The sequence below is a fragment of the Poromitra crassiceps genome (assembly GCF_964638095.1).
Source record: "Poromitra crassiceps genome assembly, chromosome: 11".
Classification (NCBI taxonomy): Eukaryota; Metazoa; Chordata; class Actinopteri; order Beryciformes; family Melamphaidae; genus Poromitra; species Poromitra crassiceps.
Window position 1 is genome coordinate 22,725,979 of NC_139643.1, and position 15,766 is coordinate 22,741,744.

General features: G+C 42.9%; 1 protein-coding gene across 1 annotated transcript; it reads left to right on the top strand.

Moving 5' to 3' along the window:
- The first annotated feature begins 5,197 nt into the window (after window positions 1-5,197).
- LOC310785536 (uncharacterized protein) lies at window positions 5,198-15,527 on the top strand. Its single transcript, XM_083646651.1, has 6 exons — window positions 5,198-5,357; window positions 8,214-8,329; window positions 10,180-10,231; window positions 11,115-11,244; window positions 12,776-12,953; window positions 13,586-15,527. Exons 1-6 carry the CDS (start codon window positions 5,353-5,355, stop codon window positions 14,113-14,115), a joined length of 1,011 nt encoding a protein of 336 aa, XP_083502777.1. The 5' UTR covers window positions 5,198-5,352; the 3' UTR covers window positions 14,116-15,527.
- Window positions 15,528-15,766: the final 239 nt, after the last annotated feature.

Consider the following 15,766-nt stretch of genomic DNA (forward strand, 5'->3'; position numbering starts at 1 on the left):
TGTAGAGTTAGTAGTTATGTAGATATTAGCCGTTGAGTACAGCATGGTTTCAGCGTCTGGAAATTTATTCAGAGATAAATGGCTTTTTGTGAAATTCGATAGAACAGTCACTTTAACCATTCATTTTTGGCATCAGTAAGACCGTCAGACATTCTAAACAATAGTTTTGAACAGTAATTTCCTCCATAACAACAGGAAACACCCCTCTCATTCAAACTCCTCCCTCCGTGTGTCTTCTCCTCCTTCCTCCTGGCTCTACAGCGGGCGTGTCAGAAGCGCGTTGCTGCTGCCTGCCTGCCTGCCTGCGTGCCTGCCTGCCTGCTTGCCTGCGTGCGGACGCTCCTTGTGCGAGTCAAGATGGGCCGGGGAATGCGTGGGCGATGGGCAGATGTTGATTCTGGCCTTTCTGAGGTGTTTCAAAGTGTGTTTCACCTATAATCTATTTTGCAAATCGCTCTCCGCTCTCTGTGTGCTGCTGCCTGCGCGGCCGCTCTCGGGCAAGACAAGTCTGGAATGGATTACTGTAAAATCACCTCGCCATTTCCTTGAATGGCTTGCTCCCGCGGCAGTTTTTTCTTTGATTTCGCTCGTCTGGGGGAGCACTGTCAACACTTAGTGGGTCGGTAAAATAGATTATACACATTCTCTTGCTCCAATAGTGATCTCGAAGATGTAAAAGTTGTTGATTGATGTCCCACCGTCAAAAAAAAAAAATGTTTATGTAAGACGAGATATCTCGGCTCTGGCACTCAAGCGTTGGATTATGTAAGACGAGATATCTCGGCTATGGCACTTAACGTGTTAACATTGCAACATCTGACCGATACCGATATGACCGATATGTTAAAAAATCGGCCGATACTGGCCGATACCGATATGATTGCCGATATATCGTGCATCCCTAGTTTTAGTTACACATATATTTACTCACCAGGTGGTGACAAAGGGTAAATAACAGCCTTTTCATCTGTCAATAAAGACACTTTCACAATTATGCACAGTGATTTGATTTCAGCCTATATAATTTCTAAAAGTAGATATTAATGATCAAACATTTCCATTCATGTAGCCTACAGTATTTATGTTTTTGTTTCAACTACAAACATAAATAAACATCAACTTGAAACTATGTTTCAACTACCACACACAGCATAATATTTTAGCCTGTTTATTAAAAAAAAATGGATCTCGACATATGAATCAATCGAGGATTAAAATAAAAATCGATTAAAAATCGGAGAATCGATTTTTTTAACCCAGCCCTAATGCCAAGTGTCTGAGTGTGTGTGAGCAGAATTGTGAATGTATGCTATAACATGTTGGTTTAATCCTTTGAGTTTATGGTCACATGACAACCCCCACCCCGTCCTCTGGGTTTAAGCATGGGGTTGGGGAGTGATGATTGGTTGAGTTTAGGCATGAGCGAGTGGTATAGTGCGGTCTAGAATAGAACAGGAGGAGACAATACATAATGTCAAGTGTAGCCTATACTAGCCTGGGTAAACCCACCCTCCACGTGGCCTCTATAGTCTGTGACATCACGTTAGGCTAAGCCTATGTATATACAGCACTTCCATTAGTTTTGGTTTATCCTTCCTTTATAGCATCCTTTGCAACTTGTCAATAGTTTATTGCCATATCAATTAAATATTGATTGGGATTTATCTTGGCATGTGCTCATAACAGACAAACAAAACAACCACAATGACAAACACATCTGGGGGGTATATACCGTAAATTCCGCACTATAAGGCGCACCGGAGTATAAGCCGCACCTGCAAAATTGCCTGTTTGTTACATATATAAGCCGCACCGGACTATAAGCCGCAGGTGTTTTAATATTTTTTTTTTTTTTTTTTTTTTTAATTGTGTTTTATGTTTAATTACCATATGTAAGGGTTCATGCACAGGGGGGATTGTCGGGAAAGAGATGGCTGTTTGAGGAAGCTCCCATTTATTAACATTTCAACAAAACAACATAACACAACACCACCTGTGTTTTTTTTTACAGTGCACACAGTGTCCGTGGTGTGGTGAAAAGAGGGCAAGAGAGGAAATTAAAACAGAAGTGGATTTATAGTTAGAAAGAGTGCTAAAAAAGAGAGATTTTTTTTTTTTTTTTTTTTTTTTTGAAAAAATCCATAGATAAGCCGCAGGGGGCAAAAAAGCCCAAAAAACGGGGGAAAAGCCGCGGCTTATAGTCCGGAATTTACGGTATATATATAATGGGGCGGCACCCTGATCCCCATGTGCCGCCCCCAAATGCTGAGTTATGATAGGCTGATGGCCATGTTAGAGGCGGGGCCATCAAGCCATGCGTCCTACACATGGGGGTCCAACATCAACACCTCCCACCCAGCCAATACACTTTTTTGCCCACCCCTCCTTCCTTCAGGAAAAACGGTACGCAGCATCTAGAGCACCACTCGTCTGCGTGGGACAGCTCGTACCCGCAGCCAGCAGTGCCCCAAATATATGACACAAACAGGCTATTTCTTGATTATAAAGAAAAATGGGCCAATGACATCTGGCTCAAACCAAAACTTAATAAACAAATTAAAAATATGTTCACTCCAGAACCCTATTACTTTACCCCTGGATAGATCCAGAAGATCTTTATGTGCCCAGTTGAGAACGGGTACCCTTCCTTTGGCTATTGAGGTTGGCAGGTTCAATTCTATTGCTGAGGAGGAGAGACTTTGTACTGTATGTGAATTAGGTGTTGTGGAAGATGAATTCCATTTTTTGTTTCATTGTACGCTATATGAGGAACCAAGATTGTCTCTATTTCAGTTAATGCAAAATAAGAAACCGGAACTATTTTGGTCAGGAGATGATGCGAACAGGGATAGCGGAACGCATCTGAACCTGGGGGGGCCGGGGGGCATGTCGGGGGGGCGTGTCCCCCCGTCGGGGGGCATGTCCCCCCCCCCCACACACACACACACACACACGTCTGTGAACCACCATCATTGATTATTATTATTATCATCATATAAAGATTTTGGTCATTTGAAGCCAGATTCATATAGGAATATCTCATTTTAAATTAACATTAGGATTAGACGGTTGTGATGTCAGTATTCAGTCTTAACAATCATATATTTGCTCCTTTTCTCACTCACTCCTATGTCACCACCTGCTCTCACTGCAGGGTTTGAGATTCAACTTTTTTTTATCACCAGCCAATATGGCTGCTAGATTTTAAAGTTACGAGCCAATTAATTTCAACTAGCCAAAATGTTTTTCTTGAAATAAACCAGAATATGAGGGCGACTGGGTTTTACAGCAGGGCTATTCAACTAAATTGTTCAGGGGGCCACATTGTCAGAAACCTAAGGGACCGTTCCCCGAGCCAGTACACTTGACACAATGCGCCACCATATTTTTGCAGCTGCGCTGGAACTATTATTAAGTAGGGGGTGCTGTAAGGAATGGAATCTCGGCAGCGCCGAAGAAAATTTTATGTTTTTTGGACTTTTATCCATATTTAGAAGAATATTTAATTTTAAATTAACATTAGGATTATACTGTTGTGATGTCATTATTCAGTATCTTCTCCTTTTCTATTATTAGTATTAGTATTAATATTAAATACTGAGTATCTCATGAAAAACTATTAATATTGCATCTTTTGTGTTTAGCTCCGTCTCACAGCAGGCCCGGCTCCAGAACCAAATTACAGAGGGGGCCTGCCCCTAGCTTGGGGGGGCCAAGGGGGGTCCGGGGGGATTCTCCCCCGGAAGAAGATTTTGTACATTTTAAAGTAAAATTCGTCAAACTGGTGCATTTGAGAGCAAAAGGAAGAGGCTAAATCTATGAGGAACTACACACATCTCTAATGTGTTGTGACTTTACAAGTAGGCCTAAACAATTAATATTAAATGTATTTACACATTGTGCACAAATTGCATTCATTGTGACAAATTTACAATAGTTAATTAATATCCAGCCAGAATCATTGCAAATGGAGGTTCAAAGTAACAGTTAGCAATAGCATTCAGTTAATCAATGCCTAATGACAGCCAGATTCCGTTTTAAACTTTAAAACAGAAAAACGGAAAAACGTTTTTAGCACACACAAAAAAAAATTAAAAAAAATGAATGAATGGGGGGGCCAGTTTAGGGAATGGGGGGCCCGGCCCGGTCAGGCCCCCCTCCAACGCCGGGCCTGTCTCACAGCATTGTAACATTGTAGTGCAGCAAGAAAGGAAAACTACTGTAAACATTTGAACCACATTTCTTGTTTAGAACCTATAGCTAGCAACATCGCCATCTCCTGAAAAACATTAATATTGCACCTTTCTTGTGGCTACATCACAGCATCTACTGAAAAACATTTATAGTGGATCTGACTTGTTTAGTTCACTTTAGATTCACATCACATCTGAAAAACAACCAGTCGAGTGTAATAAGTAAATGAGGTTTAATTGTAAAAAAAAAAAAAAAAAAATCTAAAAAAAAACAAACAAAAAAAAAAAAATTTTGGGGGGGGGGAACTGAAAAGTACCCGGGCCGCGGCCCGGGTGGCCCGGGCGGTTCCGCGATCCCTGGATGCGAAGTTGGAATGGTTGTTCAGAGATGAAGTCTTCAGTTTGGCCAGGTTTATTGGGAGGGCTTGGAAATTCAGAATGGAGAAGTTGTTCATCTGAATATATAACTGTCTTGTCTTGTTTATGTTTGAGCGTTTTGTAGCTTGTTTGTATTGTTGAACTTGAATGATTTGTGTCTTGTAAGCACAGACGGGCTGGGCACCTTGAATATGGTGCATGACACAGAAATAAAAATCTATCTATCTATCTATCTATCTATCTATCTATCTATCTATCTATCTATCTATCTATCTATCTATCTATCTATCTATCTATCTATCTATCTATCTATCTATCTATCTATATAATGGGGGTATATCTATGTGTGTGTGTGTGTGTGTGTGTGTGTGTGTGTGTGTGTGTGTGTGTGTGTACTATGTATAACATACACACATACATACACACACAATGAAATATTGATAATCTCCACTTTTCTCTTTGTGTGCTTTCTGCGGTTGTGCTGGATGTTCAGTTTTGCAGTTGGACCTCCAGCCAGCAGGCGGCAGCCGACAGAGAGACAGGGGGCCTAACAGAGCATTGCTCTGCTTCCTAGGGGTAGCGGAAGTGGTCAACTTAGTCTTTGGTTGTAGCAGCTGAGGCGGTATTACAATTTGGATAGTCTCGCAGTCAGCCGTAGATGGAAGCATTAAAATGTGGATAGTCTCCAAATAGTCTTACGTGAGACTATTTGGATGCCAACCGCTGTTAAACCAAACAGAAGAAGAAGTTGTAGCAGCATCAGATTCCGTCTGAGTTCACCATGAAGTAAGTAACGTTCCACATCTCTTGTTTATAGCGTTCCGCTATAAACACAACACTGTATCTGGTTGTTGTGCATACATGTATGTTACATGTCCAATGCTCTGTGATGTCCATATCAAATAAACTTAACCTAACCTATCTGTTGACATAAAACTTCATATTTAATTTCAGCTTATCTGTCTCGTATCAGTTGTGTGCATCTTCAGCTTGTCTCCTCGTCCCTCTTCAGGGCAGGCGCAATGCAAACTCAACTGCTACTGCTAGCAGCTAACTAACATAATGTTGATACTGAGTGAGCCCCTTCACTCCATTGAAAAGCTGTGTGTGTGTTTATAACTTTGAGAGTTATATTCTCTAATAAATTAACAAAAATCTAGCAAAATTGGGGGTAACTTTTGTTATTTTGCATTTATTGATGTGAAGGTTAGGTTACAATATATTAACACATTCACTGCCAGCCTTTTTTTTTTTTTACTGTAGGTAGGTTCTGCCAGAGTTTTTTTTTTGAGGATTCTGGCTCATCTTTCAAGACCCGAGGATTCTTTTCTGCTAAGATTTTGTGAACACACAATATCTCAAAAGAACTAATATAATGTGTGCTTTCTCTGTCTAAAAGAGTTAGTTTGTAGAGTTAGTAGTTATGTAAGCATTAGCAGTTGAATACAGCATGGTTTCAGCGTCTGGAAATTTATTCAGAGATAAACGGCTTTTTGTGAAATTCGATAGAACAGTCACTTTAACCATTCATTTTTGGCATCAGTAAGACGTCAGACATCTAAACAATAGTTTTGAACAGTAATTTCCTCCATAACAGCAGGAAACCCCCCTCTGCTTCCAACTCCTCCCTCCGTGGGCGTTCTCCTCCGCAGCGTTTGTGTTCTGCTGCTGCTGCTGCTGCTGCGAGTTTGAGCAGCCTCCCTCCCTGGCAGCGAGTGTGGATAGGGCTCACTTGTTTCTTGCGTTTGAGAGCTTTGATGAAGCTTTGTGCGATTCTAGGCTTTATGCTGCGTGTTTCAAAGTGTTTTCCACCCAGTCTATTTTTGGAATCCCCCACCGCCAGCTCCCAGCGCGATAATGCGCGATGAAAGCGTTTTCGCCAATCCATTTTACAGTAGAGAATGGTTTCCTCGCGCGTTACCCTACAGTTTTGGCTCTGCGTTTCCTAGTGTGGAGAGCACTGTCGCCACTTAGTGGGTCCGTGGAATGGGTTGTACACGTTCGCTGACTCCAATATTTTTATAGGAGACGTGGGGAGTGTTGATCCACGTCCCACCGTCAAATTTTTTTTTTTTTTTTTAAGCCGAGATAACTCGTCCTTGGCAGTGAACCGTCGGATTCTGTAAGCCGAGATAACTCGTCAATGGCAGTGAACGTGTTAATCAGTTTATGATGGATTCAATGTTATCCTGTTCAAAACGCGATCATCATCAGTGATGTCATAAATCACTGATGATGTCATACCCACTCGACATGCACTCACTATTCCCCATGTGGTGTTTATCTAGTGAACTAACATGGGGAACGATCAAATGAGTTTCGGACACAACAGATTCCTTTTCTGAAGATCATTGCATCGATGCGCGCCCATAACACATATCACATAAACAAACCGAGCTCTCCAGCAGATTGAAATGTCCTCGGGTACCAGATCAGAAGAGTTCTGAATATACCAGATGCTTCCGCTCATATACCAATTTGTTTTAATCACACCCTTCTGCCCGCGCGGTCAGACAGAACCTATCGTGTCTGGAGTGAGAAAGGGCTTTGTTCAATCAGAGACTTACATAGATGGTAATTTTGCCTCTTTTGATCTTCTGAGGAGGAAATTTGAGTTACCCAACACGCATTGGTTCAGATATCTACAAATCAGAGATTATGTACGTTCTAAGTTTCGAGACTTTGAAGTTCTCCCAGTCCCTGATGCTGAGCTAACATTAGCTGCTAACGTCAGGTGAGGTGCTTTATATTTCTCCTCACAAAAAGCCACATCAAAAAAACGCTGCGTGAATGCAGCAACTAGCTGTCATATTGATCAAGTAGCCTCGTCTTGCTTGGAAGCGTGTTGTGCTGCACAACACACTGTTTTGCACGGACGCTTATTATAAGCATCCGTGCGAAACAGAGTCTAAATATACAGTCTATGGTCTAAATGCCGTGTCTCTCCATCTCTCTGTCCTCGGCACGAGTGAGTCCACTCTATTACGCATGGAGAGAATTACAGCATATTGCATGCCTCGTGCAAACAGCGATTGCGAGACAGGAATCCGATTGGTTTGATTGATGTAATGCACCGGCATTGCCTGGCCACACCTGTGAATAATTCTGGTACTTAAGACCGCCCAAATCCCGTTTGCGCTGGCATTTTGGGGGCGCAGATGATTTGGCACGGCTCTAATTTGCGCCTGCGGCACATGCCGTGAACGTTCCCACATCCCCGCCAAGAATTGCATCCTCACCGTATTTCGGGGCTGTTTTAACTTAGAAAACAGGGAGGTCACATCTACCCAGACAATTATATCACTTTTAAACAGTTACATTTCTGTATAAATCATTACAATATGCTCCCGTGAGGTGGGGATGCGTTTAGCTGCTGCCGGCCGGGAGGCAAAATTCAGCATAACACCTGGACACTGGCGCAAGGCAGACTGCTATTTTCCCTGCCTTAAGGCACGCGCAAACAGGTGTACCAAGATAGGGCCCCTACTCTTCTACTTCAACAATTGTTTTGGAGAAATATAAGCAGCTTCTCTGGCAGAAAATGCATCTTCTTCTGACATCTTGTATTTGTTGTGACATTTCTAGTTACTAAACTAACTAAACCTATTTGTCCTTAACAAGTTGAATGACAATCTTTTTCAGTCCGCTGACCAAAGTGAAGCTGATAAACGAGCTGAACGAGCGCGAGGCCGACCTGGGTGTGAAGGAGACGGTGTCCTGGCACACGGCATACAGCGACAGCGCCTGGGTGTTCGTAGGTCAGATGGCTCGTCACTGTTTTCATATGAAATGTTTTTCCTAGAGATGCGCCATATATTGGCAATTGTATTGGCTACTTGGCTAGTGAGGCTGGCAACTTCACCCCATTAAAACAACAACCGTAAAAGCCCACTTGCAACCGCTAAAACACATTCGTGTGGTTGCGGCCCTACCCTCCACTTAGCACTAGCAGTCTACAGGTAATAATAAATTATAATAATCGGTGCGATGCGCAAAATAACAGCAATGTTAATATCGGATATCGGCTAGGAAACCGTTGCTGTTATTGCCGATAACCGAATAAACCGATATTTACTTATTTTTCAAATTGTGTACATACTGTACATAGTGAAAAACACATGTACCGTAAATTCCGGACTATAAGGCGCACCGGTATATAAGCCGCAGGAGCAAAATTGACTGTTTTTTACATATATAAGCCGCACCGGACTATAAGCCGCGGGTGTTTTGATGTTTAATTACCATATGTAAGGGTTCGTGCACAGAGAGGAATGTCGGGAAAGAGATGGCTGTTTGGGGAAGCTCCCATTTATTAACATTTCAACAAAAGGTGCTGTCAACAATCAAACCAGGTACCGTAATCCTTGTCTTCATCTTTTAGGTGAAGGTGCAGCGTCAAAAACAGAGTCAGAGTCAAAGTCAAGTCACTAATCCTCGTCTTCCTCTTCTTCCTCCGTACTGAAACCAGCAAAGTCCTCAACTTCAGTGTCGGAAACGAACAGGTTCAGGGTGGCTTCGTCAACCACTCTCCTCTCTCCTTCGTTGTCACTCTCAAAACCAAGGAACTCCTCTTCGTCACTGTCGGTGTCGGAATCGAACAGCCTCTGAAGGCGCCCAGCTGTGCCGGCGTCATCATCACGCAGCACTCCAGCCTTTCGGAACCCGAATGGAGTTTGTGGTCTTGATGGCTGCTTTCACGGAATCTGTTATATGAGCCCTCATGCTGTCGAGAACGAGCAAAGCTTTTTTTTGGTGAAAGAATCCTCCAGGGCGCTTCTTGTTAACAGTCCGAGTGAGTGGCAGGTCGAACGTCAAAGGCACTTCATCCATATTTATGATCTGCTCCGGTTCGATGGAATATTCCTTGATCTTCCTTTGTGTGAATTCGCCGAAGTTTGTGATTTTCTCCTGGTAGTCGGGGGAGGGAGTTGTTGGCCGAGTGGCCGTTTGCTTACCGTAATTACCATATGTAAGGGGTCACGCACAGAGGGGATTGTCGGGAAAGAGATGGCTGTTTGAGGAAGCTCCCATTTACCGTATTACCGTAACATTTCAACAAAACAACATAACACAACACCACCTTTGTTTATTTTTACAGTGCACACAGTGTCCGCGGTGTGGTGAAAAGAGGGCAAGAGAGGAAATTAAAACAGAAGTGGATTTATAGTTAGAAAGAGTGCTAAAAAAGAGATTTTATTTGTATTTTTTTTTTTTTTTCTGAAAAAATCCATAGATAAGCCGCACCGTTATATAAGCCGCAGGGCCAAAAAACGGGGAAAAAGCCGCGGCTTATAGTCCGGAATTTACGGTAAACACTGTGAATTTGAAAAAGTAATGTCTTTCTTTATTTCCAAATTATTTGGAAAAGCCCATAAATCATATATTTACCACATTGTTTCCTCTCTATATGAAAGATTTGGCCAATACCGATGCTGTTATTTTGCTCGTGAAACTGATACTGATATATTAAAAAACAACGGCCGATACCGATATGATTGCCGATATATTGTCTAGGTTTGGGTTGATTTTTGATAATATTGAATATCATATTTCCCAAATATCGCTAAAATAAAATATATTAACTGTAACACTGTGTCTGTGTCTGCAGGAGGCTTTCCATACGAGCTGACTGAAGGAGACATCATCTGTGTCTTCTCCCAGTAAGAACCTCACTTTGCTTCATGTCCCTGGCAGGGCTTCACCAATGTGTTCTTATAGAGCATGGCTGACCAATTTGACCAAGTTTGGCCCGCCTCTGTTTCTTTTGGCCCACCATGGATTTGACAAAAAAATAAAAATGCGGCTAATATTACTGCATTTCGGAGGATGTGACGGGCACATTTTTTAAGTTAGCATGAAACTAGAAGACGCAAGGAATCAATTGCTACCAACCATCGCCAAACCTAGCATGTATCGGGCTAAATAACACTCCAAAATTAGGCAACATTTTGGCAAGGGAAAAAATTGGCATGGCCATTTTCAAAGGAATCCCTTGACCTCACTCCAAGATATCTGAATGAGAATGGGTTCTATGGGTAGGGCTAGGGCAGGGGTGGGCAATTATTTTTCATGGGGGGCCACATGAGAAACCAAGATTGTCGCCGGGGGCCGAACAAATATTGTCATGCCGTAACCCATGGATGGGTAACTTTGATGATAGAGAGGGCCACAAAAAATGTCCTCGCTACCAGGTTTTGCTGAGGGCCGAACGGCGCCAGCGCGAACAATTTGGTGCATTTGAAGCCAGGTTTAGAGGAATAACTCATTTAAAATGAACAGTTGTGATGTCATTATTCAGTCTTAACCACTAATATTTGATCCTTTTCTCACTCGCTCCTATGTCACCACCTGCTCTCAGGGCTTGAAATTAACTTTTTTGACCACCTGCCAATATGGCTGCTAGATTTTAAAGTTACCAGCCAATTAGACGCGTAAAATGGCATAGCTGTGGCCGAACACAATTTCTGCTCACTCACACAGACAGAGACTTGGCATTCTTATTATATTATAGGGTTATCCATATCATTTCTTATCTTATCTTAGGTATGGAGAGATCGTCAACATCAACCTGGTGCGAGACAAGAAGACGGGCAAGTCCAAAGGCTTCTGCTTCATCTGCTATGAGGACCAGAGGAGCACCGTGCTCGCCGTGGACAACTTCAATGGCATCAAGGTACCGTAGACAGGACCGCGTGCTGCCACTAGAGGGCGACACAGGAGTGGGTTTTCACTCTTGTCCCATCCCACTCCTACAAAATACTCCCGTCCCCAATCCCGGTAGAATGACTCCCGTCCCTTCCCGCTCCCATTTTTTTCACGTCATGTATGCGCTGTCAGGTGTCTGCCTGCAACCAACCAGCCACCAGAGCAGCCAGGGGAAATTACAAAAAGAATAGCGTTTCTTCATATTTGAACTGCATGTGTATATTAGGGATGGGAATTTCATACATTTTCCTTAGCCGTTAGTTGCGCACCTTAATGATCAATTGATCATTTATGTTGTTTCAGAGAAGTGTGTTTGCAGCAGAGGGCCTGCGCAATCACTCTGCGTTCTGTGCGTAAATACGCACGAGCTCCATGCCATGTGCACGTGTTTTAAGTGTTTTTTTTTTGGGGGGGGGGGGGGGGGTCACGGCTCAAAAAGGTTGAGAACCACTGCGCTACACTACTGAAGAAGATGTAATTAAACTAGTGCCCCGCTATGTTTTGCGATGTCACTGCCAAACAATAGCCATGGTAACTCAAATAAGTTTGAGTTACGTTACTCCAAGATATAGTATGCTATCGCTACTACACAAGTAAGCTCTGTTATCTCGTTATATTTCTCACTGGAACGAAGTACATTCGGCGGATTTTCAACTTACGCTTATATCAGACCTACCGTATCTCCACACTTGCATGTCTCCACATGAAACTGCACACAACAAGGTTTGTGGATTATCTTGAATAACCAGGTCATGATTTCTGGAAAGAGACATTGCTGTTGATTGAGTTTTTCAAATGTATGTTTTTGTCACTTTGACCCACCACAAGCCGAGTGCCATCCAGTTCCATTATATTTGAGAGAAGGCAGAAATCTCTAGGGCTGATATCTCCAAAACTCAGGCAACTAACACAAAATGATCTAGGTGGATAAATAGCACCACAGGTGAGAGGGAAAATATGTATTTTGGATTTTAGGGTGAGCTGTCCCTTTTTAAGGTGATCATTTGGGGTCTTCTCATACATGAGAACAATGGGGGGGGGGGGGGGAAATACGGCAATTTGTTTTTCTTCTTTTTACTTACAAACTGGCAAAAATCGGCCAACCAGATACAGCAGCGCTACTTGGTGCATGTCTGTCTGTCTATGGAGAGATGGCAGCGTCTCTGTCTGTCTATGTGAGACCGCTGTGTTTGAAGCAGCTGGAGGCCTAACTTACTGTATGGATTTTTAAAGTCAATAACATTCAGTAAATAGAGAAGCTGTCTTATTCATTACTTTATATGTAATGTATTCATGTAATAAATGTCCAAATGTCAATGTGGTAATTTGCATGAGAAGAAAAAAAAAGGAATTATAATGATGATCCGCTTATAGTGATCCAATTGACCATCCCATCACTATAAGTCCACTGTATATAAGTGCCATGTATTATTATTATTATTATTATTATTATTATAATTATTATCCTGAATCCATTCATGTCTCCTCCTGTGTGCCAGATCAAAGGGCGGACCATCCGTGTGGACCATGTGAAGAACTACCGCCCTCCTAAAGACTCGGAGGACATGGATGATGTCACCAAGCAGCTGAGGGAGGAGGGCTGTGCCCCCCGCCCCCCCTCTGAGGAGGAGGAGGAGGAGGAGCAGTACCTCATCCCCATCAACAAGAACAAGAAAGGTCAGGAGCCGCAGAGTTTTTCTGTTGAGAATAAACAGAGCAGCACTATTCTTACGAGCATCACTTGGTCCATTTCAGGAGCTTGCTGCTGAAAAGTTTAGTGTTGCGCATCCAAGTCTTTCATAAAAAGTAGGCTAGTAGCCTAGGTTATTACCTCGCAGGCTCGCAAGCATTGTGGACTTCCGTGGGCACTGGGCAATATAGGCTACTCTCTCTCTCTTTAAATCGATGTTTCTCATCTCCTCCCGATCAGAAATGTCGGCTTTTCTTTTTGCATGCCAGAGATGGATTAGTACGATTATATCGCCTGTTCTAGCGCTTTCTAGCACACAAACAGGCAACATGCGTCGCAAACTGCGGTAAAAACCCTGATTGAGACGCATATTCCGAATGCGCTGTATACATGATCAAAGAATCCTCCGAAAACCCGAATAATACTGGAATAACCCAGATGTCTTAATCGGAAAATGCTAAATTCGGAAAAAGGGCAAATTCGGAAAATGCAACTGGAATATGCTGTTTACATGACCCTTATCAAATTCAGAATATTGTCATTTTCCGAATAATAGTGGAATATTGTGTGCATGTAAACGTAGTCACTAACGACAGCATGATGCTTCCTTGTGTTGCAGACAAGAAAGAGAAGAAGAAGAAGAAGAAGGAGAAGAAGAAGGCCATGAAGGAAGAGAGGGGGCGGCGGTCCTCCTCTCCCTCTCCTCCAATCAGAGTCAAGCAGGAGAAGGAAGATGCTGGCTATGACCGTTACAACCAGAAAGGGGCAGAGCCAAGCCAGAGAGGGGCAGAGCCAAACCAGGGAGGGGTGGGGCCAACCCAGACTTCCCAGGACAGAGAGCGAGCGAGGGAAGAGGAGAGGAGAAGAGAGATGGACAGAGACAGGGAGAGAAAGACAGACAGAGAGAGGGACAGGGAGAGAGAGAAACCCTGGCAGAAAGAGAGAGAGACAGACCGAGAGAGAGACAGGGAGAGGGAGAAACCATGGCAGAAAGAGAGAGAGCGGGAATATGACAGAAGAGAGAGAGACAGAAGCAGAGAGAGAGACAGAGACGGGGAGAGGAGTAAATATAGGGAGAGCGACAGAACCCGAGAGAGGGACAGCGACAGGAGGAGGGAGAGAGAGACGGACAGGTCCAGTAAGCACTAGGGGTGGGGGGGGAATCGATACCGCCTGTAGCAAACTGTGACCGTTAATATAATTAACATTGTGACTGTTAATGTAATTAACGTTTGGAAATGTAAATATGTTTCAAAGTGTATAGGTCGTTTTACATCAGTGGTGCCCAACCAGTCGATTGCAGTCTACTGGTCGACCGCGGACTCACCCCAGGTCGATCGCGTCAAAAATCGATTATATATATTTTTTTTTATTATTATTATTTTTTATAATCAAATAAAATATAATGGAAGTAGATGCAGTTGTTTATTTTAATTATGGATCATAATACAATGCAATTCCAAATGCACTTTTATTTTAAAAGTAGCCACACAGTGAGAAAAAAGAATCAAATAAATCATGTATTGGGGAAAAAAAGTGATGCATCGATTTAAGATGCATCAAGATACATCGATAATCGTAATCGAATTGAATCAGCCCTCTGAATCGTAATCGAATCGAATCGTGAGGCCAGTGAATATTCACAGCCCTAATGTCAAGTGGTTGTGGGACAACGAGAAAGTGTTGTGAGGTTAGTTACTGCAGGGTGGAAACGATGTGTGTGCGTTTGCGATGTTGAAACTGGGCTGGTAGATCTCGGGAGGCTGGCTACTTGAAAAGTAGATCTTCGGTCAAAAAAGGTTTGGCACCCCTGTTTTACATGAACAGATTCTTATGGGTTGAGGTGACGTCTCGTTATAGACACTGCGTTAGCTGGCTCAGCCTGGCTGGGGGCGTGGTCAGGGTGGGGTAAATCCCCCGTTCTATCCAATGAGCAAAGTTAGAATTTAGCTGCTAGCCCAGCACAGGCAGACACGATCGGGGATTTAACCCCCGCAGTAAACGCACATCTGAACAGATGTCTTGTGTTCTGCTCTAGAATCCCCAATCCTGTAGTGTAGAGCCGCAGCACCATCCTTTTGTGAGTCAGCCCATTGAGATATATGGGCGGTTTTACCCCACTCGCGCGCCAGCCGTATAACATGCCAGCCGTATAACGTTTTGTGGGTGTTCCCACACAATGCCGACTGTCTCTATGCTAACGAGCTACTGCTCTGATTTGCTGGCATTCTGGAAGGCCTGCCCTCTTAGCACTGATTGGTCGATTTCAAACAGTCCAGTGTCTACATAGAAACTGGAGAAAAATCTGACTGGCTCGTACAAGGGATGCGTGTTTTATAGTTGGTGACTTTAGGGAAACGGCATAGTAACAGTAATCGTTTTTTTTTACTGTGATTACTTCACACCTCCAAGAACCAAAATCACCAGAAATACTAAAAGAATGGCCTAATCCTGGGATCCCCCTCCTTAACAATCTGATCATATGTGGTTAGTGCCGTGTTGGTATCTGAACATTTGAAACCAGCCAAATCTGCACAAAACACATTTACTGGGAAGAGATGCCGAAGTGAATTGTTTGTATTTGTTGATTAAATGACTTTTGTAGTAAATCAAACTGTCTTGACCTGGTGGTGTATAAATATGTTTTATCATTCAACTGTGTCACATGGTAAAATAAACGACATACCGTAATAACCATGAAACAGACTAGTATTTTTACACCTCCGTCTCAGCTGCACCTTGTGAACCTGCTCAACAGGAATTCAACCTAGTCATTTTCATGTTTTTCTCTTTTCAAATG